Source organism: Juglans microcarpa x Juglans regia, chromosome 3D (assembly GCF_004785595.1).
Source record: "Juglans microcarpa x Juglans regia isolate MS1-56 chromosome 3D, Jm3101_v1.0, whole genome shotgun sequence".
Taxonomy (NCBI): Eukaryota; Viridiplantae; Streptophyta; class Magnoliopsida; order Fagales; family Juglandaceae; genus Juglans; species Juglans microcarpa x Juglans regia.
In genome coordinates, this window is record NC_054598.1 from 1,538,272 (window position 1) to 1,565,352 (window position 27,081).

The window sequence follows — 27,081 nt, forward strand, 5'->3', positions numbered from 1 at the left end:
CTGCTCTTAGGCATCCTTGTATGCTTATCTACAGCCAAGCACTAGAATAAGATGTATATGCAGGTTTTGTTTGCACGGTGAAAGACTTTTCCGACGTGTCATATACTCAAAATTACCCTTAAAAAGGTTTAGATTTGGTTGTAAGTTCATTTTGTTTGGCTGTTTTCTACTACGCATACGTACGTATGAGAAATCATTTGGATATTACTTAGATCTCAGAAACGAGGTAGACATTAAAGCGAGGAAGAAAGACGTCTAATATATGACTGTCATCCATTACTATGGAGGGTGAAGTAACGATGAGAAGAGGAAAATCAGTGAGTACCAAACTTCCAATTGACAGACATGGGGACCCTATGAAAGTCGGTCAAGTTGAATACTGATAAAGTTGGACTTGACTTTTACTTATCAATTAACCAAAACCCAAGTTACCAAAAATTCAGTAAGCGTCAGTATTTTAGTATTTCAAAAGAGAAATGATTTGTATAAATTTTAAAATAGATAAATCTAGCTAAAGTTTTTATAAAAAAAATATCTCATTTTAAAAATTTATAAAAAAAACATATTTTTTATTGGTGAGATTATTTTTTTATAATGTGCTTGCACGAGACTAATCTAAATGGATTGGAATGCTCGGTGGACCGCTCATGGCAGGACACCTTGTCTCCTGCAAGGAAATAACCATGAATGCCATCTATTCTTATCTGGAACATCCTAACTTTTCCCAGCCAAAATCATGTCATCTAACACTAACACGTCTTGTAGCGTGTTTGATACCCCAGATGATAAAAGGATAAAGTAGGTGGTGTATAGAATCACATGTTATTTAAAAATGAGAAGTTGTTGCTTTTATAATATTGTAATGAAACTTCAATTGTATTATTGACTAGTCATTTTGAAATATAAGTCATGTAATCTGGGCTTTTAATTGGAGAATCACACCGTGTTCATAAATGTTGGGATTTTTGTATATCATGAATCTGCGACCAGCCTTACTGGCTTATGAAATTGAGCTTAGTTGAGTTTATATATTGGTCAACCATTTTCCTCTCCCAGTTTAAACTTTCAGTTTGGATATGTTATCAAAGTCTTTGATCTTGAACTCTAGATTTCATGATCGTATGCCCAAGTCGATACCTGTATTTAAGTCACGATAGCAATTGTGGGAAGGTGGATGAGTTCCAGCTGCATACTAGACCAATGACAGTGGAATGACCTCTGATGAAATTATTTATTTCCTTTCCTTATTAATTTATTCTCTTATTTCGGGTATAATAAATAATAAAACATCCAAATTTTTTTGGAAGATTAAGAGTGAATGAAAATGGCATATAACATAAGCAATTAATCGCATGAACTTGAATCAACTTGTTTGAACAAAAACCAATGCATGAAATGGGATTTATGATTTATCTTTCAAATGCTGCTCAATGAATTTATTAAACCAAACCAAACAGGAAAAAAAATAAAGAGCTCAAAAGAAAACTAGTGAAATGGTGCATTTCATTGGATGAAAGAATCATAAAGAATTACATCTGAATTTCTAAAGGGGAAAAAAATCTATTTACATATTTGGAAGTCAATGGCATTTTTTCCATACAAACTGCGTCTACTAAGAATTATAAGGAGAGTGAGATGGATCAACATGCAGTTTTGGATAGTTAATGTTCGTCAATCGTCAGAACTCCTTCCTGGAAGTACAGTATTTCATTACTGGAAAGTTTTCAACCTTCAGCTATTGCATTCATATTTTCCAAGCCATGACTGCATGTTCTCTCAACATGCTTCAAGAGGACCATATATATTTTGTCCCTCACCCTTCCAAAAGCTTCTAACTCAGAATCCTCCACTGGGACACCGTCTTCAGATCTCATTTTCAGAGATTTAGCCTTTTCGCTAACCATCACATCCAACCAGTCACTCACTCTCTTGATCTGACACATCATCTCAGCTACCTGGCTATCTGATTCCATCGAAATGGTTTTTTCCTTCACTTCATCCAAGTAATCCTCAACGAAAGCCAAGAACCATCTTCTACATTCATCATGAAGGGAATTATTCAGGTCCACTGCTGCATGCAGAGCACTTCCCTTAAACCATTGTGGTGAACTGTTCGTCTCAGCTGCCAATCCAACCTGGATTTCGCCACTATTAACATGTTTTCTCACCATACACGTGCCCTTTGTTTTACTGCCATAAGTTATGCTTGTTTTTTTCCCCACGTTGGTAGTCCTCTTGGGTATGCTAGTGGCAGAAAATAGTGTGAGGTCGGATACCAAAGCAGCTCTAATCCATGTAGTTGCATTTTTCTTTCTGTCCAAAGCAAGTTTCAGACATTCTCTGATGGAACCAGGGCCCTTGGGATTACTGTCCTTTGCTCTCAGTAGATTACTGTTTGCATATGACTCAATAATTTGTTGAGTGTGCCCCAAATCATCTTGAAGACTAAAAAAGTTATCAACTAATGGCTGCCGATCAGCCCCCTTGGCTGCCTGAAGCTCTGAATATGTTCTGGAAAGACGAAGAAAAGTTAGGGACAGTAGGTTGGTACCCTGGTCAGTCCTACTTGTATTTTGTATCTATTATCAAGCATAAAGGTGTGGATATGATTAAAACTTCAATTATCCTGAAAGCCTAAGCTACTAGGAAATGGTGAACTTGATCATTTAAAATATATTCTCTAAACGTATAAGGTGGTCAAAGTACCATATTGACAGTTTGGTGGGCTGATGACAATACACTCATCCTAAAAGCACTTTCGAAGTGATCCAATTGCTTGGTCACTTCATAAAGGTGCTGCCTTTGGCTTCATTGCACATGGAAAGCCCCCCACCCTCTTTCCCTCTCCATCTTATCCTATTTCATAAGTAAAATTCTACTAGTGAGGTGAAAAGCTCCCATTCTTTTTTTGCTAAGTGAAGAACTCACATTCTGCAGGTGTGTAGTGTCTTCCAAGTTTCTCAGGGACATTCTTTTTTTCTCCTCAACTCAACTAGGGTGTATGCATGGGCCCCTAAGCCAATTGGCAACTGTAATGCCCCCATGGAAAGCCCAAGCCACATGGCCTATACTCCAAAAGAACTAGTCAATGATACAATTGAAGTCTCATTGGAACGTTATAAAGAGTAAGAACTTCTCATTCCCAAACAATATGTGATCACATACACCATCTACCCTTATCACTTATCAGAATGGGGTATCATGATCTCATATTGCTTGGAAATAAGAAGTTCTTGCTCTTTATAATGTTCCAATGGGACTCCAATTGTATTATTGACTAGTCCTTTTAGATTATAGGTCATGTGGCTTGGCCTTCCATGGGGGCATTACAACAACTCTCCCTTAAAAGGAGGAAGTTTTGAATTCAACTTATGGGAGGAGTAATAGAAAGGAATTGCGACTCCAGTGTGTGTGACCAACTCATTATTTTGTCATTGAAGAGAAAAGTGCATTCCGTGTGCATCATTTCCTTATAAGCTTGTACTCTTCTGATTTCAGGGCAGCTCCAAGCCTTGACATATACTCAGCACCAATCACGAAAACATACTATGAAGAAGCTGTGAAAGCTCTGACCCAAAGCCAATAACATAATATATACAAGACAAATATGCATAACATTTGATATGGGGCATCACGGACTTGATTAAGCACAATGAATGAGAATTTTTGGTACTGAACTAAAGTGCACAAGTTTATGAACATGGTCCAAAATAGCCCGGTTTCATTCTTTAATGCATAACATTTCCAATAGAAGTGTGATGCAACATGCTTTAGGTTTTTTGGATCATCGTGTGATTAGAATATTGGAATTAATTTCCATTCCTTTCTTTTAAAATCTAGATGACGCCATAAGGCAAACAATGGAAAGTAAAATCCTAAAAAATTTTGTACTGGTTTGGAATGTTTATCTGCAAAGTTGTCCACAAGCAGACATTTGCACACCTTAGGCATTTGAGCAATCTTTCACCAGCAGCAGCCTCTTGCAATGCCTCCACAGCAGCAAGCAGAGCCACATCTCTGTGCCTTAAAACTTCCTGCATCATTCGAAAGGGGTTTTCAATGACTACTAATTTATGTTTCTTTTTAATCTCTGTGACATATAGAGGGAAAGTAAAGCACTGTACCTTGCCAAGCTTCACTAATGTTGAGGGGAGGGAACTCCATAATATTTTTGTTTCTGTCAATTTTTTATCATCAACCAAACTAAATACCACCGCAGGATCCAAAGACTCGCAACGTTTTGCTGACATAGGGATTCTACACTTGTTGGAACTTTTGACCGATTTCATATCTATCCCAATATCTTTTCTTCTTGATTTAGGGCTTGAATTGTCATCTAAGCTATCATACCCAGCACAAAAAACTGGAGAAACCTGTGAATGCACAAGTGTGAGGACATAAATTAGATAACAAATATGCAACTTAAGAATACAATAACACAAGCAAAAAACAAGCCAAGAAAAAAAATCCAGATGGACTCGTACAAATGAATTTATCAAAGACAAAATCTATCTTTATATGTATTAGTGAGTACACAGTAGAAAGCAATCGATGTTGGAGGTTGGGCTGGTACAATCTGCCAAGACTCGAGTGGAAGAAGGTGCATGTTGTTTATTTTTTATCTAATTGAAAAACATGCATATAAAGAATGTTCACAATTTTGATTCACAGATCTATCAGCCAAATGAATTTAACACAAGAGTCTGACTTCCACAAATGACGCACTTCTAGCCAACTTAGCCCAAGTATAGTTATATTAACAACTCTTTCAAGAAAAAATTGGATGGGCACGAATAAGTAGAAAATTTTTTGTATAAAACTTGTTCAAGTCAACCACCATATATATTTCTCCAATCCAGCTAAAATCGGCATGATTATTGGTTCAGTTTAGCTCTATGACATATATATATTTTTCCACTCACACGTACACTTCGACTACGACCAGTTGGCTTCCTCCCATGCTTGATAATCTGGGAGTCTGAAATGTTTCCCCCATTCCAGCTTCTTCTCTTGAAAGCCGTCACAGATGAGGACGAAGATATTGTACTTTCTGTATCGCTATCTTTGTCGACTGAACCTGAGCTAATTTTCCGATACAACTTCCTTACATCAGATGATTCGCTCACGATATCGAAAGTTCTAGACCTGCAGGCTTGTCTATGTGTATCTTCATTTGATCTGGCCCTTGAAAAACTTTGAGAACGAATCCTTTCTTGCGGCTTCTTATCCATTTCCATCGAAAACAAAGAATCAGAAGCCCGAGAAACATTCGCCAAATTTTCTATGGCAACAAGATCTTTGGGATTTCCAATGCAGGAACGCCGGCCTGGGACAAGCTTCACGCCTTTAAGCATTGGAACTGGATACGCTCCCTCCAACTTTTCGACGTATATTAACTGCCCAAGTCGCAATTTATTACAAAGAACCATGTCATCATTCTCGTGAGGCAGAGATACATACATAGAATGCGAAGCATCAGAAACCTTCAAGTAGAACCCTTGGTTAGGCCAAATATCATCCTCTGCCAATATAGGAATTATGCTTCGAATTTGTAACATAACAGGTTTAAAATCCTCTGGCACCTTTTCATCAACTTCCATTTCTTCAAGAAGCTTCACAAGAACCCCAGAGATCAAATTTGCCATCTCCTTGAATATCCTAAAGAAGAAAAATAAAGAAACAAAGGAACCCAAAATTTTCTTTACGCGATTAGGTACTGTAGTTGTGAAAATAATGGATTTTTTGACGATCATTAGGAAGAAACCATCGGCCTGATTGGATAACTGAAAAATGTGAAATGGGTCAAAGAAAATGGGTCTCGATGGCACGGGAAAGGAATTCAAAGAAAATGGAACTCAATGGCGCTGGAAATTCAAAGAGGAAGTGGTCTAAGCCTGTGGAACAGCGAGGACCAGAAAGAAGGATGGTTAAGAGGAAATTGTGTGGTTCTTAATGGGATTTGTATGCAAATAATTTGCACAACTCCGCTTTTTTCTCTGGAACGAAGATTGCGGTGGTGTTGAAGAAGAGATTTCTCCAAGTCAAGGTTCTTCAAATTCTAAAAAATAGCCATGGAAATCGGGATATGGACGATGTAGTTAAAACCGTTTGGGTATTGGAGATTGTAATGGGCTGTGTTCGAATGGGCCGAATCTGGGTTGGATTATTGGGCCAGGCTGATCTTAGGCCCCGTTGGGATGTGGAGATGATCTCAACCAATCTTATTTTAACATCCAAACATTACTTAAACACAAATAATTTTGGATTTTAATTTTTTAATATTTTCATCTAATCATTACTTATTCATTACAATTTTTTTAAACTTCCAAACAAAATGTAAAAAGCAATTAAAATTTTCAAATTCTCAAAATAAAAATTATATTAAAAAATTATATTATAACAATATTTTAATTTTATAATTTTTTTATTCAATTTTTTTTCTCTCATTTCTCAAAAATTCAATAAAACATCTTAATTCAAACAATTTTATTACTATTCACATATTATCTCACTATCATTCACAAATTTATCTTAACATCCAAATGAGGCCTTAGAACGAGTTTCCTGAGTGAAGTATTAAAGGCGTTTCATGGGTAAATTAAAAAAAAATAAAGACGAGTACTAACAAGAAAATGAGTGTTCTTTATCTTTCGAATTTTTCAATTAAACGTAATTAAGTAGAAAGTGCAATTATATTATTTATTATAGATTTTAACGCGAAACATACCTATCCAATTAAAATGTGTCACATTTAACAAGTAAGATTATAAATAACAAAATTTAAGATAAAAAATGATATTTCTCAAACTTACAAAAAATAGACAGATACCAATTAAAGTCCACCTAGCTTGATGCGTGTTGATGGCATAAGAACATGCCTTAGTGCGCTTCAAAAGCTTGCTTTTTAGTTTTTATGTTCGCTATTTCTTTGAAGGCACCCTTCCATGGCGGCAGTACCTCACTGTCTCTCATATCATGCTTAGCTAACTTGCTTGTATGAAAATGAAAATTATGAGTACAAACTCAGAAGTTAGATGTGTACGGCCTAGTTCTATACAGCAGCCCGATCACGGTTACTGCCCATGCAAGCGTCAGGCAAAATGATCGATAACCCAAAACGCTAATCGCTGCTTCCCACGTACTCACGTAAACATGAATATATAATTCTATGGGACCATGAACGCGCGTGATATGTGTACATTGCATTAATTGAGAGCAAAACAAAAAGAAGCCTTTGTGTAAAGCAATATCCTAGCATCAATTTGTACTACTTACGCAGAAAAATGGACAATCTATGAATTATATCTCAATCCACAAGCAACCCCCGGCCCCTTCAGCATAATTAAAGATAAAAAGCATATATAGAGAAACCAAGGTTTACTCCTGCATTCCTCGTCCTAAAAAAGCAAACCTCGTTGCAGCTTAAATCTTGCATGTACCCAAAGAACGTCAATATAGATAAATGGAAGCCATGAAGAACAACATTTTCTTGCCTCTTTGCCTCTCACTTCTCCTCGTCCTAGTAATCCCTAGTGCTAGTCAACGATATGCTTGCAACAAGAGCGACTCTAAAACTAGCCAATTTCCCTTTTGTAGCAGTTCCCTATCTTACGAGGACCGGGCCAAGGACCTTGTGTCGCGCTTGACCATCCGAGAAAAGGTGCAGCAATTAGTAAACAGTGCCACTGGCATTCCTCGGCTTGGCGTGCCACCGTATGAATGGTGGTCCGAGGCCCTTCATGGTGTCTCAAACGTCGGGCCTGGGACTCGTTTTAATGCAACCGTCCCAGGTGCCACTAGCTTTCCAGCAGTCATTCTCTCTGCAGCGAGCTTTAATGCAACATTGTGGTATAAGATGGGGCAAACCGTGTCAACCGAGGCTCGAGCCATGTACAACGTGGGTCTAGCCGGGTTGACATATTGGAGTCCTAATGTAAATGTGTTCCGTGACCCAAGATGGGGGCGTGGCCAAGAAACCCCTGGTGAGGACCCTTTGGTGGTGTCAAGATATGCTGTGAATTATGTACGAGGTTTACAAGAAGTGGGTGAGGAAGGAAGTACTTCTGGTAGGGATAGGCTCAAGGTCTCAAGTTGTTGCAAGCATTACACTGCTTATGATGTGGATAAATGGAAAGACGTTGATAGGTTTCACTTTGATGCAAAGGTACCATATTGCTCTTATTGGTTTTTTTCTTATATTATTATAAAAAAATAAAAGAAGTGAATGACTCTTGAGGCCTCACACCATCTAAGATAAATATGCGAAGAAAAAATTTTAGTTATCATTTCTACACACCACATCACACTTATTTTTATTTTATTTTCTCTTATCAAATGTGAGGTGTGTAGATGATGAATAGAAAAATTCAATTAGTTCAAGAAGAATAAAACTATATAAAAAAATAAAAATAAGTATAGTGTGTGGGATGATAAGTAGCAAAGCTCAAATATTAGATACTTTATTGCTGTTTTCTTTATGAATTAAGACTCGTTCTAAGGAAAGAAAAAACCGGGTTTGTTGCAGGTCACAAAGCAGGATCTTGAAGACACCTACCAGCCACCATTCAAGAGCTGTGTAGAGGAGGGACATGTAAGCAGCGTAATGTGTTCCTATAACAGGGTGAATGGGATTCCTACCTGTGCTGATCCAGACCTCCTTAGAGGGATTGTCAGAGGCCAATGGGGTCTAGATGGGTTAGTCATTATCTTCCTCGACTATTAAACACATGCACCAAGTTACTGATCCATTCTTACTAGTTTTCAAGCTTTTGCAACTAAATTTGATTCCCTCGGAGAAGGATAGAGAGCAGTGAGAAAAGTTAAAAATTTATTGCCATTTTGATCGTTTCCTTGCTTTTTACTTATTTTTCTCTTAGAACCAATACATAATCTAGCTAAATCTTTTAACCCTATGTCTATGAGACGTTGGTCTTTTCTTTGGTGTTAATACTACTTGGGTATATGACTAAAAAAGCAAGTGGTTATGGTTTTCTGAGCCCGACTTAAATATTTATGGCCTTATGAGCAGATACATTGTTTCCGACTGCGACTCTATCGAGGTTTATTACAATTCCATCCATTACACTGCAACACCTGAGGATGCAGTGGCCCTTGCCTTGAAAGCAGGTAGTCATTACAGTTGCACCGATACAAATTCTCACAATTCTTTGAAATATATATATATATAACTTAATTGGTCATGCATTAAATGCCGCTATGCGATTGCAGGTTTAAACATGAATTGTGGGTCTTATCTTGGAAAGTACACAGAGAACGCGGTTAACTTGAAAAAAGTGAATGAATCTGTTGTAGACCAGGCCTTGATATACAACTACATAGTCTTGATGAGACTTGGCTTCTTCGATGGGAACCCAAAATCTCTACCATTTGGCAGTCTTGGGCCATCGGATGTATGTACAAGCGACAATCAGCAATTGGCACTTGATGCTGCAAAACAGGGGATAGTATTGCTAGACAATAATGGAGCTCTTCCTCTGTCCAAAAATAAAATTAAGAAACTGACTGCTATAGGACCCAATGCCAATGCCACGAGGGTTATGATAAGCAACTATGCCGGTGAACCTTGCCGCTATACTAGCCCTTTACAGGGGCTACAAAAATATGTCTCAGCTCTGAGTTATGAGCCAGGCTGTAGCAATGTGAAATGTGGTGATGAGAGCCTTATTGAGGCGGCAGCTAAGGCTGCAGCCGCCGCTGATGTGGTTGTGGTGGTGGTGGGGCTTGATCAATCTATTGAGGCAGAGGGGCTGGACAGAGACAACTTGACATTGCCAGGATTCCAAGAAAAGCTTGTGACTGAAGTGGCTAAAGCCACTGTTGGAACAGTGATTCTCGTTGTCATGTCGGCTGGTCCAGTTGACGTTTCTTTTGCCAATAATATGAGTAGGATTGGGGGGATTCTTTGGGTAGGATATCCAGGTCAAGCAGGAGGGGATGCCATAGCGCAAGTGATTTTTGGAGACTACAATCCAGGTTCTATCCCTCTCCAGATTCTCTAGCTCTCTCTCTGTCCCTCTGGACATTTCTCAAGTCCTTCCATGTCTAACACATTACTTTTCTCTGTTCTCACAAGGCTTTTCTTTTTTCCTTTATATTCAGATTAATGACACTCAAGTTTAAACACTATCTTTTAAAAGTTGTGTAGTTCTTTGATATGTATAGTGATCGCAATAAATGCGGCGTACCAAAATCGTGTTTGTTGTTAGGTGGAAGGTCCCCTTTTACATGGTACCCACAAGCATATGCAGATCAAGTGCCGATGACAGACATGAACATGAGAGCCAACACGACAAGTAACTTCTCCGGAAGAACATACCGATTTTATACAGGGAAACCTATCTATGGATTTGGTCATGGCCTAAGCTACTCAACCTTTTCCAAATTCATAATATCGGCCCCTCCACCGTAATTGTCCAAGCAACCCCCCCATCCAACCCACATATTAGTCTTTATTCCAAGTACACCCCAAATACCATTTCCAATGGCTCGGCAATCGACATTTCAACCATAGACTGCCAGAATTCAACATTTGATGTTGTTGTTGGAGTGAAGAACAATGGAACAAGTGATGGTTCCCACGTGGTATTGGTGTTCTGGAAGCCAGCCAGCTCGGAGGAGGTGATGGGATCACCAAATGTACAATTGGTGGGGTTTGAGAGGGTGAAGGTTAAGAGAGGGAAGACAGAGTCTGTTACAGTTAGTGTGGATGTGTGCAAAGGACTGAGTCTTGTAGACAGTGAAGGGAAGAGGAAGTTGATCATTGGACAGCATACCATTTTTGTTGGTTCCTCTAGTGACCACCAAGTGAGGCACCAGTTCAATGTTCGCCTGGCTGGGAGTGGAGATGTAGCCATACAGGCTTTCTAAATATGTACTAAAGCGGAAGTGGTGGCCGTGGCCGTGGCCGTGGCGGTGGCAGCAGCTACTATTACGAAGCTTACTTGGTAATATCTAGTTATAGTAGTGGAACCTGTCTGTACTTTGCCCCTTGTGAGGCATTATTTTGAATGGTAGCATAAGAGAAGACGCAGGTTTTTTATTTATGAAATTCTATTAGCTTTTTATGTTAAGTAATCATATTAATTAATGCTAGATTCTATGTCTCCTTTCTAACTTGTGTTCTCTTATTGTCCTGGGAGTTCAACAAATAACTTGAAAATGAAAAAGAAAATGTAAGAGTGGGCATATTTCAACAAATAAGTAACAACAAAAAACTCAGCAAACGACAGAGACCATGCAGCCAAGAGCCCATAGAGAGGATGACGATCTCTCTGTCTCTGTGTCTCTACTTCACAACTTGCACGTGAGGTGAGGGGCATCTTCCCGTTAAATCTTGACCATTTCTATTGCACAGAAGTTTCAACCACCCCCACAACCTCCAATACTAGCCAGCTTCTTCCCGTACAAAGAACAATTCAATGCAATCCATTCCAAAACAAAAACAGAAGAACTAGCACACCTAATGCTTATACACACCCAACTAGTTTCGAAGGCGTGCCAAAATCTGGCAAAAAAATGGAACAAAAATCACAACTCAAATCACTAGTAACGATATTCGCCCTCCTGTTGATGGTCCTGACGATCTTTCATCCTTGCAAGGCTCACTCCCGCTACCTCCAAATTGCTCCTTCACCAGCAGTACCCGTGAGTTCATTAATTTCCCATTCAATTTGTTTTCATTATCTTTTGCTACATATATATATATATATATATATATATATATATATATACACACACACGTTATGCTTTGTGTTTTTACAAAGTTAACGTTCTGAAGTATGTGTAGGGAAGTGGAGTGCCAATTGGACACATGAGGAGTGGGGGAAAGAGAATGAGAGGTGGGTCATTTCCGGCTAAATGTCACTCCAAGTGCAACCAATGTAACCCTTGCGTGCCTGTTCAAGTCTCCGTCCGAGCATTGGCATTGGAAGACAACGAATACTATCCTCTGGTTTGGAAATGTATGTGCCGCCACTTTGTATTCTCCCCTTAATAACTTGGTTTCCTATCGATAATACGATGTATTGGAGTGACTGTCCTCCCTTTTATTGCAAGGTCTCGAAACAAAAGAAAAACACCTATTATATATACTCTTATTTTATGTCATTCTAGAATTTGGAGGTGATTTTGTCAAGTACTGGACCTTTCCGGCGCTAGCTAGCCCACAATTTTGAGCTAGCTAGCTGATGGTATTCCACAATAAAGAATTCAAATAACAATTGATCAGGGAGACAAAAATGACCAATCCCGTTGACCCAAAACCAACCCATCCATCTCTGATCTCGTTCACATCTAGTCCGACCAATTGCCACGTACGTGATCTCCGGCGAGATAGAGATCTATGACGTCATGTATCTCGCAAGGTTTTTAGGTTCTTGACAATATTTTGGTTGTCTTTCACTTACTAAAGACTTTTACGAGTGGAGCCGCCAAGGCAACCACAGAAGATAGAGATGGAATGGTCAGCAAACAGCGCAGGATGGCACCAACTATGTGCTCTACGACACGCTACTTATTATCAAAGTCAAAATTGTTCACTCCAGCAACTCCCATCAAATAATTTTATATATTTTTCCTCTATTTTTTATTCCCTCTCTATTTATCACACCATATATCTCTGATATATATGATAATTAAAATCGCACATTTTAATTATCATATATATCAGAGATATATCATATATATCACATTTTAATATGTCTCAATTCCGATGACATGTTTGGTAAATCTTTTTTATTCATAAAGGCATATAAAAAATGAGCTTATTAATTCTATGAGATGCATGGTTTTTCATGGTAGGTTCCTTAAAATAATTAAAGTAACGTGCCCTTTGACCGTTTTGTTGGTATTGTCTATCCAACCTTCCTCCTATATATGTAGACCTTCCTTCCATGGATTTTTCATATCAAAAACTACGTTCCAAGAAAAGCTTCATACATAGCCAATTAGCCATCATCTTAGAAGGAAGAAGAAGAAGAAGAAGCCATGGAAGGTCTGATTCCTTATCTTCTCCATGCAATCAAGAAGCAGAAGGGTTACAACAGCTACAGGTCCTTATCCGAGGGCTCCACCCGTAGCTACCATTTGTTGTTAAATGCACAGGACTCGGCCAATGGATCGTCTCACCGGCGAACCCGGTCGGAGTTCCAGCCACCAGCCATCGAGTTCACTGAGCAACGATATTCCGGTGTTGACCTTATCCGCTCGCACAGCGTTCACAAATTCTCCTCCTCAAGTAATTCTTCGGTGGGTGGTGCTCCAAAGATCGATTCCTATCCATTCCATGTCCAGAGTGAAGCTAATATTCGTCGACGTCGATGAACAACTCTGATTTTTTCTATTGTTAATAAATTTTTTAACTTTTATTGATTTTATGTCCTATTCTTTCAAGCTGCTCTTTAATGTTGTGTTCAGGCGTGAAAATCAAGGTTCCGGTGGAGCTTCATCAAAACGATGGGGTCACACCATTCCGTTGCGCCATTGCATGTGTTTTCAGTATTCCTTTTCATGAATGACTTGTTGTAATGGAAATTAATTGTATATGTTAATGTGAATGCGATTATCATCATTTACGTGGTCCTTAATTTGACCAGTATTTTTCGCTTTTAAATTCTAGTTTTGTGATGGTACTTTTCCCTAGCCCAAGACTGTATAAAATTGTGGGATATAAATAATAAAAACCATTTTGTCATTTTGTGAGCACCGAATTGGAAGATTTGAAGTGCAAAATAGAGATCGATCGAAAAGCAAATTAATAAGAGCTCATGTTTCTTACACATTATATATAATTGTTTAGTTTTTTTTTTTTTTATCATAATTGTTTAGTTGATTCATATTACAATGCTAAACCAATTGATTGGTCATAATGTGGCCTAATCAATTACTATGACTCAAAATAAACATTTTATATGCATGTTTTCACAAACTTTCTCATCTCATCTTTTCTCATCTAATTATTATAACTTTCATAAACTTTCGAATAAAATATATAAAACAATTCAAATTTTAAAATATAAATAATATTAAAAAAATTACATTTTAGTAATATTTTATTAAACTTTTAATTATAATCTCATCTCATATCATGATTTCTCAAACAGGCCAAAAAATCTCACTGCATGAATAAGATTAGAGGAGGCCAAGAGTAAAAACCGAAAGAGCAGTGCACTACACCTACTGAGGCTGTAGCACGAGACGGGTCCCTATAAGGGCAATTATTTTTTTATAACTTTAAACATTTTTTTAATTATTTTTTAAAAAATTTACAATATCATTAAAAAACACTCCCTTAATTACTAAGTAAAAACAAAAAAAATTATTGAGACCCAACTATATGTGAGAGTAACATTTCTAAACCAAAAAATATAATTAATGGCCGTTTAGTCCAAGAAGCTAGTCATACAAACTAAAAATTAGGGGTGTTACCCACACCATATGGTACGGGGTAGGACCCTCCCCGCCCCTCCTCCCCCGGTCGACCCACTTCAATAATGGACTACAGTCCACTAGGTCAAAAATTATTTTTGGGTCTATAAGTCATCAAAAACACATTTTTAGACTCAAATTGTAAATTTAAATTTGTAAATATGACTATAATTTAAAAGAGAAATTCTATTTGCAATCTCCACTTAAGGACTGTATGTGCTAACCCTTTATTAAATGAGAAAAATCATCATTTTAGGAGGAATATTTTTGTAATTTTAAAAAATTTTAAAGATAAAATTGTCTAAATTTGCATTGTAGTCCTCAAATAGAGACTTTACATAAATTATGTAATTTTTAAATTTGTTAGTACATATTTTGTGTAAGTTAATACAAGAGCTCACATTTCTTAAGTGCGAGACTTATATTGTCAAGGTAATCTATAAAAGGGTCACCTTACTACACTACAACTTACATAAAATATTAAATAAAAGTTCTACCTAATACATATTAATATTTTATATATAGTAAGAATAATAAATATTTATATAAAAAAATTTGGGTGTGAGGCATGGAACGAGATGGGGCCTCACTAGGGCCATATCGCCCCAGCCCTCTCTAGTGTCTTGCACTGTTGGGCAGGGGCGAGGCAGCGAAGTGCGGGGTCTCGTTGTCCACTCCTAACAAAAACGGTAAAATTTTTTTCTTGAGTCGTGTTACGAGACTGGTGACCAATAACACTAATTAGCTTTTTTTTTTTAAAAAAAAAAAAATTTATACCCTTAAATATTTGTTTTAAAAAAATCACAAATTTATTTAAAAATATTTTCTTAACAATTAAATAAAAATAATAAATAATAAATAAAACATTTTTGTAATGATGCATCCTCGGTATTGCGGAGGCCGGAGGGAACGACTACACGTCGCTCACTGATCTAAATAACGGGTCGTTGGCTGACATGAATGTGAGGTCCCACAGTTGCAAGCAAAGAGAAGAGACGGCGTCGTTTTTTACTCTGCAACATCACTGCACCATCGGAAGTCGGAACCGAAGTTGGGGGGACTTTTGCGGAGGGGCAGGGACGGGACGATGACGTTGAAATCAATCTTCGACGCCAAAGAAATCAGAGCGGAATTTGAGGCGGCGGGCATAAACCCTAGCTTCATCCCCATCATATGGAAGCATGCGATCATCTCCAACAACAACGACAACTTCGAATGGAATCGCATCCCATCCTTGCCCTCCGCTGCCTACCCTATCCTTTACTCCAAATTCAAGCCTCTCACTTCGTCCCTTCACTCCCTCCTCCACTCCTCCGACCAAGTCACCTCCAAGCTCCTCATAAAGCTCCAGGTCTCTCTCTCTCTCTCTCTCTATGTATTTTTATCCGTAAATCGAAGAAAGTAAACTGATTTATGATTCCTGTACAAGAACGGGGCTCTTGTTGAGGCCGTGATCATGAGGTACGACACACGTTTGGGGAAATACAACGGCAAGCCCCGCCCCGGAGGTCCCAGGTCCACCCTGTGCGTTTCCTCCCAGGTCGGTTGCAAAATGGGATGCAAATTCTGTGCCACGGGGACGATGGGTTTCAAGAACAATCTCTCATCTGGAGAGATTGTGGAACAGTTGGTTCACGCCTCTTGTATATCGTCTATACGCAATATCGTTTTCATGGTAACTACCTTCTTATTCTGCTTTTTTTTTTTTTTTTCCTGTGATGCAGAAATTCAAAGAATATAGTTCGTGGTATAGCTTCACTAATTCAATTTTGGTTGTGTTCAGGGAATGGGGGAACCATTGAATAACTACGCTTCGTTAGTGGAAGCTATTCGTGTCATGACAGGGCCACCGTTTCAGTTGTCGCCGAAGAGGATTACCGTCTCAACCGTATGTATTTGTTTGTTTCATGTTGATTTGTTCATAAAATTTTTGTATAGAGGTTTTAGGAGTGTGAAGTTGTCCGGAAGATTTTTCCTTGTAGGAGTGGAATCTTGTATTCAAGGCCGGCAATCATGGGGAAATGCAATTTACATTAGATATTAAAAAGATCAGAGGGCATATATGCAAGAACTGCCGTACTCATGATATATTTTCTTTCTTTGCGTTTAATCTTGTGTAGGTTGGCATCATTCCTGCTATCAACAAGCTTCACAATGATGTGCGGGGTTTGAACTTGGCAGTTTCGCTGCACGCACCAGTTCAAGATATCCGTTGTCAAATAATGCCTGCAGCTCGGGCTTTTCCTCTGGAAAAGCTTATGGATGCGCTTCAAGACTATCAAAAGAACAGGTGGGATTACTTTTGGACAAGTGAATGCAGGTTTTTTTTTCTCTTTCAATATCAGCTGCTGAAAGATGTGAATTTTTATTTCTTTAGACTTCACACTCGCGGATCAATCTCAAGGTCTGATAATCTCTCTTTTTTTAATCTTAATTTTTCAGTCAGCAAAATATTATGATCGAGTACATTATGCTTGATGGGGTGAATGATGAAGAGCAGCATGCCCACCAGCTTGGCAAGCTGCTAGATACATTCCAAGCGGTGAGCACTTAAGTTATGTCTGAGCTTTAGTCATGCTTCTAATACAATTGCAGATGTTCAATTGATTGCCTTTTCTTATCATGCTTTATTTGTGCATGATTGGTGCGAACTCAAAACAACTTCTTTAAGGACCCAGGGAAAGCGCTTCGCACATCTGTACTATAACACCTAAAAGGTTAATCAATTTGAAGCTTCCATAGAATCACTTATAAAGCCCAGTTTCATATAGTGAGTAGCCAATGTGGGGCTTTGCACCCATGACTAGCTTTATAATGTCCATTCAATTCTGACCTGCTTGTGATAGAGTTGAAAATCTCATCCCAGAAGCCTTTGATTTGCATTGACTACTGACCTAAGTGGTGTTAGAGTTAGAGTAACAATATAAAGTTAAAACATTTTATTTAATTAGTTATTAGATCAATTTTTAGCATATCATATCCCAGAGCTATCGCAGAGCCAATACCTCTATAATTAGTTTGGACACTCAGGTTGATAGTCTTCTTATAAGTTATGGCTTAAAAGTCAAAATAGAAACATAAATGCTTGTATTACAACTAAGCACCTGGGGTTACAGAAGATATAAAAAAAAACATGTTCGATAATTTTCTTAAAGCTGATTTTTGGCATGCCTTGGCCAATTTTTTTTATATGTAGTTGACCTTCTTGTCAATGCTAAGTTGTAAATGGTATCATTTATGCAAATAAGTGTTGCTAAAAATCCACTTATATAGCTTCATATAGCTGTGTTCCTTGCTTTGCAGGTTGTTAACTTAATACCTTTCAATCCAATTGGTAGTGCGAGTCAATTCAGAACCAGTAATGAAAATCGGGTGTCCAGATTTCAGAAAATTCTTAGGGGTACCTATGGCATCCGGACAACAGTTCGCAAGCAAATGGGTCAGGATATAAGTGGTGCATGTGGCCAGCTGGTGGTTAACCAACCTGATAAGAGGTCAATTGAAAAATCAAGTCTCTTAACTGACATAGAAGATCTTCATCTTTAATGTAGCCAGGTGAGGGAATTCTCTTCTCGCTAACAATCCTGGCCATCTTCAATTTCATTCGTTTTGTTTAAAACAGGATTTTTCTAAGGTCACGAGAGTTGTTGAATATTGGTTTTTTATTTTATTTTATTTAAAATGGATTTGATAGTAATTGTCTGCATTTTGTGGATTCAATACAGTATTTGCTGTCACAAGCATCATATAGGAATGATGTGAAGTTATACTCTAAGAAATGCGTTGGGTCCCGAATTCGGGACCGGGATCCAAAAAGTGTCCACTTTTTTTTGTTTTTTTTTTTACTTAGTGATTAAGAACGTGTTTTTTAATGATGTTGTGAATTTTTTTATTTTTTTAAAAACTTTTATGATGATTAAAAATATATATAAAAAAAAAGAAAAGAAAAAGAAAAAAGTGAAATGTGATTTTCGGGACACCTGTTCATGACATATTTTTGGTAAGTGTAGTGCTGCTCTTACTCTCTGGACTACAAAATATGTTCCAAGTTCCCAACACACTGTAGTTCGCAGATCTTTTCACTCTCTCGAGCATCTGCTCTCACACAACGTACAAGTATACTATTTGCCATTTAAGCGGAAGATATTTTAGCCATTTGCATCTAGCTCAAACTTACTCAAACTTACTTGTATGCGCGCCTGCAGTTCTATTTGACCTCTGTCTTCTATTAGTTCATTTTTATCTCTTTCGTTGTTGGTGACAATGACAACGGACTGAAAGTTAACGGCGATGGCCACACCACAAGATGGAGTCTAGAGAGGGATAATTACAGAATATCTTTAATGCCGGCACGAGACATGAACCAACGCCAGAATGCATGTGCGTCGACAATGGATGATGGCCCAACCCGTGACCCTGTGGCCCGGTGATTGAGGAGCTTAGGTTATGATTGGGTTTTTGTGTCTTTTTTTAGGTTTTTTTTTAGGCGTTTTAGTTTTGCTTGGGCTTTATGTTATTTTAGTTGGGATACTGGCCCAAGTATGATTAGAGTAGAATTTAATCTGTAGTCTGTCAAAACCTAATTTTTTACTGTTAGCAGCTTTAATGTATTATGGTAAGCAATGAAAAGCCTCTCCTTCGGTCGGCGCTGACAGTTCAAAGATAAACTCCTTTTATAGTAGAGCGATACGAGACAACAGAGAAGAACGCAAAAGAGGTCGGAGGTAATATATTCAGAAAACCGACCACTTTTCAGAAACAAAATCAGGAAAGTCAGTGTTGTGATGTGTTTATTGAGGTATGCTTGGTTCTGCTTGTATTGCTCTGCGGTCGACACCCAATAATATACTGTTTGCACTATGTAAGATGAATGGCGCGGTATTATTATGAGAGCTTAGTTTAGGCTGGATGGATGAACAGACCAGATGAATGGATTACACTTCAGATAACACGCGGGTTGCTTCATGCCAAATTTGTAGCATCTTTCCTTCAGCACAAAATCATCTCCAATATCCATCCGGGCCTTGGCTCGGGTGACATGGGATGTGGTTGGTCTGAGGTTAAAAATCCAGCAGAATGCGCTTCAATTGGCTCTCACCAAAGCCAAGCTTGAATAATCTCAATCGCTGAGCACTGCCCCTGAGCTCGAACAGAATCTCCCCTGCTTTTTACAAAACTAAGTGAAAAGATTTCTAAGATCGGCCATATAAAGCTTCAGAACTAGCTTGCTAAAAAGCTGAACGTTTTCAGGGTAACTTTTTCCACTGAAAACTGGAAGCCTAGCAGAAATTAGTGGGGTCACTCTTGAAAATATGACTGTAAACAGAATGGAGATTAAAATAAGCAGGTGATACAAACAGAAGAATTCATGAAGAAAAACATTAAACCAGACCTGCTCTTGAAAAGTCTTCAATAAGCAAAATATTTTGTGGAAGACTCAACCTTGGGAAACATAACAGGCATATCAAAACCTAACTACTTTTACGAAGTCAGGAGTGCTTCAAGCTTTGCAATTTGATCATCTTCATTTTTGGGGGGCGGACTTCTACTAGGGTTATACAAATCATGCTTCCACTTCTCAACACGAGTACCACTGGAACGATACCCTTGTCTTCCACCGATTCCATCTCTTCCCCTGTAATTTCCACTAACACCAAACCTTTCTCTGGAAAGGAAGCCATCCCTATGAGCTTCTCCCCTCTTTGGTGGCATCCTGTCTCCTGCTGATGACTTCTCCAGCCTGTCCAAATGGTTGCGGCCTCTTTCCTCCCTTCTTCCACTTCCTTCCACAGAGTGGTCAACATTACTCGACTTTACAGTCTTCGTTTCTGCTTCATCAGCATTTTCAGAATCCACTGGAATCTTCCTCTCCCGAAATGCTGGTCTTTTCTTTGCAGGTGGAGGTTGATCATCATGTTTGAGGATACGATCATGCCGCCAGATGCTGTTGTCATCCTGCTTAGACTGTAATTTCTCATCTCTTCTCTGTGTATTATAAGTTATTTTGTTTGCTGCCCTTTCATCGTGCGGATCCTTTGTATCCCTCCATCCACGCTCTTTAAAGCAAACAAGGAATGTTAAGACAATGGCAAGCAATATTTAAACTTCCAACAATAAAAAGGAATCACAGAAGCGTTAATCTTTCAAGGATCATAGCAGCGGCATTTAGAGTGCCAATTTTAGGCTCACAATGCAAAATTAGAGCACATAAAGAAGGTCGAATTCAATCTTCAAGTTGTGAGATAGCAGATGAGGGTTGATCAAAGTAAGTTGAGCTTCCTAAGTAAATAATATTCCCAGTGAAATACCAAATCTATAAGATCCAATCAAATATCTATCAATTATCGATTATCCTATCTGATTGTGATTTCATTCATCCTTCAGTTCATAGAATATTCATCTTATCTTATCTTTGGGCTAACCAAACAATTTGTTGAGATTAAAAAGCTTAGGTTTAGTTGCATCTTAGGATTTCATCAATATGGAAAAAAAAAAAAAAAAAGAAAAAAAGAAAAAGAAAAAGGGACTTGAGAGAGAGAGAGAGAGACTAAAACAGCTTGAAGGGAAAGGGGAATTAAGGACCTTCAGCATACCTTAATCTAGAACTACCTTCATTGACCAATTTCAGATCATAAATTAACCAAACAACAAATGCCTTCTTAACCCTTATAAACTACTTGATTCAGATAAATATTAAAATTGAACAATAAATCAACTTTTTTACTCAAAAGATTATCATATGAAAAAAAAAAAACATTTATGCATAAAATCATCCAAGAATCATCTGTATTGCATGGCATGGCTAAGATATTAATAAAAAAAAACAAATAGAGCCCAACGTACAGGGAAAAGGACAGCCTTGAAGATATATAGGAACTCACCACCAGTAGCTCTGCGATCAATACTCCGACTAACTTTCAAGGTACCACGTTCATCATGCTGTAATAAGACATGCACTAGTAAACCTAAGATTTTAATACACAGAGGCACTCGAAGACACGGGGCTGAACAAGAACCCCACTACATCAGCACAGAAAAGGGATTGCATAAACGGATTTACAACCAAGTAATTCAGTATAATACTGGTTCTTTGTTGATAAAACACATGTAGTTAGCAAAAAAGAATTAACCCTTCCTGGAAATGTGGCTCGGCGGATTTTCCAGGCCTACATGTAAAAAGAAATGCATTTAGATGACTACAATGATTCTTAAGCTGCCCCAAGATGTGCAATGTAATGTGGGCACTTCATAAGTGAACTTAATTAAAAGAACTCCTTTAACATAATCAGCTTCCGTTAAGTTTGAAATTACAAAAGTTTTCAAAAGAAATTCATAAAATTCCTTTCTGCTCCCTATATCTGCTCTGCAAATCAGAACTCTTACCAGCACCAAAGCACTAGTTGCTCAGTATCAAATGACTCCGGTGCTTAAAGTTCCAGATGACATTGTATGTGAACTATTATGAATCTATAGTTCTGCAATAAGCAACCATTATACACGTTCCACCATATCATGAGGTTCAATTGTAACTACTCAAAAGATCTAATGGATCATAAGGTTAACAGGCTATGCTAGGAAATGTGCAGCAGTCAATTATGTGACAATGTTTTGAAAAAAATTTAGGAGAACACTTAAGAATACCTGCAACTACTTAAATATTTATCTATTTGTAAGACTGATAGCAAAACCTGAAAAAAAGATCGAGACCGAGTTACATTAGTTGGATCAGAAGAGTGTTTTGGCCCTTCCCGATGAATGGGTTTCTTGTCAGAGTCTTTGCTCACAACCCTATTTTCTTGCTTAGAATCAGGTGCTGTTGGGGCCTCAAGGGGTAAGGCATCTTGCAGCTGACGAGAATGCTTGTGATCCCAGTCTATGTGGCGTCCAACATCCAAATCAGTGTTGCTGGGTACTCTCTCTGTTTCTGGTTTCCCATCCCTCCTCGACCTCTTGGGACTAACAGAACCAACCAAAAGTTTAAGACAAATACATGATATCTGTATGCTTCAAATTCAACAACTTCCATCAAAAGTTTAAGACAAATTCACATCATGCCACCAAACTAAAAGTTGAGGTTATACACCATTAGACACCACACGTGAAGAAAATGGTTAATAACATTTAGTTTTCCAAACCTATGAAACGGGGTAAAAGAGCAACAATATCACGGTAACCTTTCACTAAGAAATGAAAAGAAACTAAAAAACTAGAAGAGAATTGATCTACCAAAAATTGCTGTAAAGTTCTAGACAAATATGACATGCTCCCATAACTTCTACTAGCAAACTCAAGCAAAAACTTCATCTGGTCAATAAAGAAAAAGCTTCGTAAGCAGAAAATCAAGAAAGGCCATAGATCATGTACAAGTCATCATCCATGTCGCCAATGCCGGCAGTGGCAGCTTATACAAAAAAATAAAATAAAATAAAACAGTAGTGAAAGGCTCTCAGCTACAAATGCATACATACATAATTTAATTCATTTTAATTATCTTGGGCACAAAATATTTTCCCCGAAAATCATTCAATGCGAGAGAAAGAAAAAAGGAGGAAAAGGGTTGCAATATCAAACTAGTGAATAGAGAATCAAAACAAACAAACTTAAACAAATCCCGCAAACTTCATTGATGAGAGGTAGGAGGGGTACCTTGGTTCTCGATCGAACCTGGAACGGTGCCGTCTGGAGTCGGAATCGCGGCCCTCCCGACGAGACATGGACGCAGCTGCTGCTTCCTCCTCGACTGGGGGGGGGGGGGTCGTCCTTGGGTTTCAGTATGAACGAGTCTTTGCTTTGTAAATTTCTTTTATATAATTGAATTTACCATATTATTGCTCGTTGCTGGAGATGTGATCCTGGCCGCAGGTTTGACCAATTGCGAATTAGGTTAGAGCGTACGATAATAATCATGCACTAGATCCAGACCCCTCTTCTCTCCCTTATCCTCGTACCTTTCCTTCGCGGATGATTTTTATTACGTTGTTGTCACTTCTCAACAAATTGTTTTTTTTTTTTTTTTTTTTTAATTTTGATTTGGAGGATGGCCGGATGGATGGGTATCGAACATTTTGGAGATTGGGATTATAGAAATTTGGAAATGTATATAGAAATTTGGAAAAATGAAAAACAAGCCCTTGTTAAAATGGAAATATCCGAATTTAAATTAAAAAGTTTATATTTTTATTAAAGTGGCATTATCATTTTTGTTGATTATAAAATAATTATAGCAATATCATTATTCATTTTCTACGTGAAAAGTATAAATATTTTCAGGATTGAATAATTAATATATTTTGACGTTTTAAAAAATAATAAACAAGAAAATATATCCAATGAGAATAATGGGAATTATAAAAAAAAAATTAGATCTAATTACCCGTTCTTAATTTTTGCTGATTGGTACTTAAGTCTAATTACCTGTACTTAATACAACAAATTGATCTATATCATAACAATTGTTGAAAAAAAAAAAGGTATGGTCCGTATTGAAATTCTCTACATACATAATATCGTGATGACATCTTTTGTGCGTGCTTGTTTTACTTGTTCTTTGTGGATTTTATTTTTATGTTATTTTTTATGGGTAAAATATGATTAAATTAAAGTAATAAATATAAAAATTTGGGAGAGGAGAATTCCAACGAACAGCCTAGTACAGTTAACCAAATAACTCATCTGTCCTTTGTGAGCTGCCATTTGAACTCTTTCTTCTTTAAAGGACAAAACAAAACAAAACAAAACAAAATCTAAGATAAAAACACTCGATTGGAGTTGTCATACAAAAGTCTTTAGCCCCTGCAAACTAACCTTGCTCCTTTTAATGTGCTTCCCACCACCCAAGTTTTCAGCGGCAGATAATCACTTCAAAGTTATAAACCTTTTTAGTGGCTGAAGATAGTTCATCTTCATGAATACAATCTACTTAACATAAGCACCATCAGGGGGAAAAAAAAAAGGCTTTAAAAACACTTGCAGAGTTTGGACAAAGTAGGCCATATTGTGAATGATTGATTTCTAATACAGGGTACCCATTTAACAGTCTACTTGAAGAAATTCATGGCCTAAACTCGTCTCATTAAAACCGGTTCTACAAGAAATGATTGTTCATTCCTTATAAACATACCCAAGACCTTTGTCCACAAGCAATGTGGGATTATTCCTCAACACTACTCTAAGAATCGGTTTGTAGCCCGTTGGTATTCCAATATGATGACAAAATAAGTGTATGAGCCTCACCAAGATCACGAGAGAAATTTACAAAGCGCATTCTCTTTTCTCCTCATGTTATCATTCAATTAGGTGGATAAAGTGTGTCCTCAGCTCAACACTGAGTTGAACAGTAATGACTTGGTTACTGGGAAAAAAACTCATTCCGAAAGTCTTATCACAAAAGCCAGAAGGCCAGGGCAGTGCTTTGGACCTGGCTCTTTTGGCTTTTGACCAGTGCTCACAACCATTTACAGATTGATTTTCCACTGTTGGTTTAGGCATTTACAGAAAATACTTCCACCCTCTGGCTCAAAGAATTTGGAAGAAAATGTGTTTACTCAAGAAACTGATGGCAAACTACTCAACAAAGGATCATGATGGAATCATTTTCGAGATTTGAACCTGGTGCACCATCTTATAAGAAGTTCTTCAACATTGGCATCCATTCGGGTACCAATGCCTCCCCAGACCAGCATGTGGGCATAATCTCTAAATGTTGATCCGGTCACCTCATGTACAGCCTTGAACCCAATTCTCGTGTAGAACCTAACAAGCTGGAACATTGCAAAAGGGCGTGTCAGGAAAAAATAGAAGATAAATTTTATTTCCAAGATAATTTGATATAAATAAAACGAAGTTTAGTTAAAAGGCCACTGGCAATGCTTACTTGGCGTTTAACTTATGCCAACTCCTGAAACTAATAATGAAGTTTGTGTTTGGGAGTTACAAAGGAAATCGTGAATTGATATGGAATCGAATGGAATAATAATGTCTCGGATATTCATTCCAGTGTGTGTAGAGAGTACATTAAGAAGGAATAGAAATGAAAGTATCTTCTCATGAAGAGTGAAAATGTGGTAAATAACCGATTGTACAAAAAAGTGCGATGAGCTCAATCAATTCGTACTCCAAAAAAACGAAATGTTAAGTCCTTTTGACTGCGGGCATGAAGCATTCAGCCCAAAAGTTCACATCTTTAACAAAGGGAATGAAGAGTTTCGCCACTTACTAATGCAACCCTTCAGAGGGAATGGAATGGGACCCGAGTTCCATTCCATTTCCTCTTTTCCTTTTTCCCTTTCCATTCTGTTCCTCCAATTTCCACCATCAAAGTGGGTTAAACGAAGGAGACTTCTTAGCAAGTAAAATATCAAGTGGCTGATAGCTTGGGACGTACTTCCTCACTAGCACCTTTCAAATAAATGCAACAAAAGCAGATAAAAAAAGATTGTAGGGAAGACGGGAAGAACCTTAGAATGGTAGAGATCAGAGTCATTGATAGCCAGTAACTCAGCTGTCGTGCAACCGCAATCATATCCATACCTTACAGCAACAGCTCCAATGAACAAACCGATACCAAAGATTGATTTTTCCATTCCTAATGTGTCTCTCCTCAATCTAATGGAGTCCAAGTGAAGAATTCTTCCTTTTAGCCAGACCCTTATCAACCCCTCAGCTTTCCCTAGTTCTTTTTGGGTTTCCAAGCTCTTGGCTGTAATTCTGAAGAAGGGTCCTAGAGTTTGGAGCTGGAGATGAAGTTTCTGGGCTCTTGATGACTCCAATATCTCTGACATGGTTGGTAAAGTGGCCTCAATCTTATCCTCTCTGTTTTCATAGCGGGTGGTGCTTTTCCTGGGGTAATTCAAATGGGCTTTCGATGTAGCTTGGAATGGTGAGATTCGGGATAGAGAGATGATTGAAGGGGATGCGATTTGAGTTCTAGTTCGGATTCTAAGATGATTTGGCGGGGGAGACATGGAACTTCGTATTTTACCTGTTAGTGCCATTCTGATTATCTGTGGTTTTGGAGGTGCTTGTGGCACGCAGATAACTCGAGGTAACAAACGTTGTCAGCGATTGGACCGGCGTGAGAACGCCATTATGGAAATGAAACAGGAAGTGAAGAATAAATTGAAGAGCGGTCAGAGTAGCCCGCTGCAATGATCGCTAAAAATCACATTTTTATTTCTTTTAATAGTCACTTCTTTAATTATTATGTAAAAAATAAAATTAAAACAAATTTAAAATACATGAAATATTAAAATAAGAAAGAAATTAAATAGACAAAGTGGTATTATTCTAAATTAAAAGGATTGAATTTTCATTTTGTAGGGGAGACGTCTAGGCAAAGGTTAAACTCGTGAGTCGTGACCGACGCGGCTCTAATCGACGTTTTGAACGCTTGCAGGCATTCGGGTATCAGACGCTACTAATATTGCGTACTAGGGCGATTGTTCAACTTGTAAAGGCGCGTTTTATCGTCACAGTAAGTTAAATTTTCGGTAATTCTATGAGGATTGCATACTTTTGTTGATTACCAGTTGATTTATCACATATTAAATAATTTTTCATTTCAAATGTCATATTAACCTTTGAGAGGTTTTTTTTGGAGGATCATTTCAGAGATTATTGCCTGATTTTCTTGTTTCC

At 37.9% G+C, this 27,081-nt stretch overlaps 6 protein-coding genes across 9 annotated transcripts; 3 read left to right on the forward strand and 3 right to left on the reverse strand.

Annotated features, from left to right (window-relative positions):
* Positions 1–1,474: 1,474 nt before the first annotated feature.
* LOC121254582 lies at positions 1,475–6,045 on the reverse strand. Its single transcript, XM_041154682.1, has 4 exons — positions 4,923–6,045; positions 4,125–4,373; positions 3,943–4,034; positions 1,475–2,511 (listed from the first exon to the last, which is right to left on the reverse strand). The coding sequence occupies exons 1-4, from the start codon at positions 5,751–5,753 to the stop codon at positions 1,725–1,727; spliced, it is 1,959 nt and encodes a 652-aa protein (XP_041010616.1). The 5' UTR covers positions 5,754–6,045; the 3' UTR covers positions 1,475–1,724.
* Positions 6,046–7,368: 1,323 nt separating this feature from the next.
* On the forward strand, positions 7,369–11,084 carry LOC121254581 (probable beta-D-xylosidase 5). The gene is given in 6 exon segments (XM_041154681.1): positions 7,369–8,164; positions 8,525–8,694; positions 9,029–9,126; positions 9,229–9,993; positions 10,227–10,412; positions 10,415–11,084. Coding segments are annotated over 6 exon segments (2,394 nt in total). The 5' UTR covers positions 7,369–7,462; the 3' UTR covers positions 10,888–11,084.
* A 1,823-nt stretch (positions 11,085–12,907) lies between these two features.
* Positions 12,908–13,490, forward strand: LOC121254583. Its single transcript, XM_041154683.1, has one exon. The coding sequence runs from the start codon at positions 13,006–13,008 to the stop codon at positions 13,339–13,341; it is 336 nt and encodes a 111-aa protein (XP_041010617.1). The 5' UTR covers positions 12,908–13,005; the 3' UTR covers positions 13,342–13,490.
* Positions 13,491–15,346: 1,856 nt separating this feature from the next.
* On the forward strand, positions 15,347–27,058 carry LOC121254584 (dual-specificity RNA methyltransferase RlmN). 3 transcript variants are annotated; one of them, XM_041154686.1, is made up of 7 exons: positions 15,347–15,796; positions 15,875–16,120; positions 16,229–16,333; positions 16,566–16,735; positions 16,888–16,987; positions 17,749–18,000; positions 27,044–27,058. In XM_041154686.1, exons 1-6 carry the CDS (start codon positions 15,533–15,535, stop codon positions 17,989–17,991), a joined length of 1,128 nt encoding a protein of 375 aa, XP_041010620.1. In that variant the 5' UTR covers positions 15,347–15,532; the 3' UTR covers positions 17,992–18,000; positions 27,044–27,058. The 3 variants fall into 3 exon arrangements, with proteins under 3 accessions (XP_041010620.1, XP_041010619.1, XP_041010618.1); XM_041154685.1 differs by lacking the exon at positions 27,044–27,058 and adding an exon at positions 18,676–19,112 and having other exon boundaries at positions 17,749–18,017; XM_041154684.1 differs by lacking the exon at positions 27,044–27,058 and adding an exon at positions 18,725–19,112 and having other exon boundaries at positions 15,348–15,796; positions 17,749–18,017.
* On the reverse strand, positions 19,759–23,291 carry LOC121254586. 2 transcript variants are annotated; one of them, XM_041154687.1, is made up of 4 exons: positions 23,092–23,291; positions 22,134–22,401; positions 21,327–21,384; positions 19,759–20,501 (listed from the first exon to the last, which is right to left on the reverse strand). In XM_041154687.1, the coding sequence occupies exons 1-4, from the start codon at positions 23,157–23,159 to the stop codon at positions 19,927–19,929; spliced, it is 969 nt and encodes a 322-aa protein (XP_041010621.1). In that variant the 5' UTR covers positions 23,160–23,291; the 3' UTR covers positions 19,759–19,926. The 2 variants fall into 2 exon arrangements, with proteins under 2 accessions (XP_041010621.1, XP_041010622.1); XM_041154688.1 differs by having other exon boundaries at positions 22,161–22,401; positions 23,092–23,284.
* Positions 24,610–26,534, reverse strand: LOC121254587. Its single transcript, XM_041154689.1, has 2 exons — positions 25,902–26,534; positions 24,610–25,205 (listed from the first exon to the last, which is right to left on the reverse strand). Exons 1-2 carry the CDS (start codon positions 26,436–26,438, stop codon positions 25,035–25,037), a joined length of 708 nt encoding a protein of 235 aa, XP_041010623.1. The 5' UTR covers positions 26,439–26,534; the 3' UTR covers positions 24,610–25,034.
* Positions 27,059–27,081: the final 23 nt, after the last annotated feature.

Excerpts from the sequence above, each read along its gene's own strand:
- LOC121254584 (XM_041154686.1), top strand. The coding sequence starts at position 15,533 with ATGACGTTGAAATCAATCTTCGACGCCAAAGAAATCAGAGCGGAATTT. Across the intron at positions 15,797-15,874 it reads AGCTCCTCATAAAGCTCCAG|AACGGGGCTCTTGTTGAGGC; the intron begins GTCTCTCTCTCT and ends TTCCTGTACAAG. Across the intron at positions 16,334-16,565 it reads AGAGGATTACCGTCTCAACC|GTTGGCATCATTCCTGCTAT; the intron begins GTATGTATTTGT and ends AATCTTGTGTAG.
- LOC121254586 (XM_041154687.1), bottom strand. The coding sequence starts at position 23,159 with ATGTCTCGTCGGGAGGGCCGCGATTCCGACTCCAGACGGCACCGTTCC. Across the intron at positions 21,385-22,133 it reads GGTCTCGATCTTTTTTTCAG|CATGATGAACGTGGTACCTT; the intron begins GTTTTGCTATCA and ends GTCTTATTACAG. Across the intron at positions 20,502-21,326 it reads TGATCGCAGAGCTACTGGTG|AGCGTGGATGGAGGGATACA; the intron begins GTGAGTTCCTAT and ends TTTGCTTTAAAG.
- LOC121254587 (XM_041154689.1), bottom strand. The coding sequence starts at position 26,438 with ATGGCACTAACAGGTAAAATACGAAGTTCCATGTCTCCCCCGCCAAAT. Across the intron at positions 25,206-25,901 it reads CTGATCTCTACCATTCTAAG|CTTGTTAGGTTCTACACGAG; the intron begins GTTCTTCCCGTC and ends GCAATGTTCCAG.
- LOC121254582 (XM_041154682.1), bottom strand. The coding sequence starts at position 5,753 with ATGATCGTCAAAAAATCCATTATTTTCACAACTACAGTACCTAATCGC. Across the intron at positions 4,374-4,922 it reads GTCGTAGTCGAAGTGTACGT|GTTTCTCCAGTTTTTTGTGC; the intron begins GTGAGTGGAAAA and ends GTGCATTCACAG. Across the intron at positions 2,512-3,942 it reads AGATTGCTCAAATGCCTAAG|AACATATTCAGAGCTTCAGG; the intron begins GTGTGCAAATGT and ends TCGTCTTTCCAG.
- LOC121254583 (XM_041154683.1), top strand. The coding sequence starts at position 13,006 with ATGGAAGGTCTGATTCCTTATCTTCTCCATGCAATCAAGAAGCAGAAG.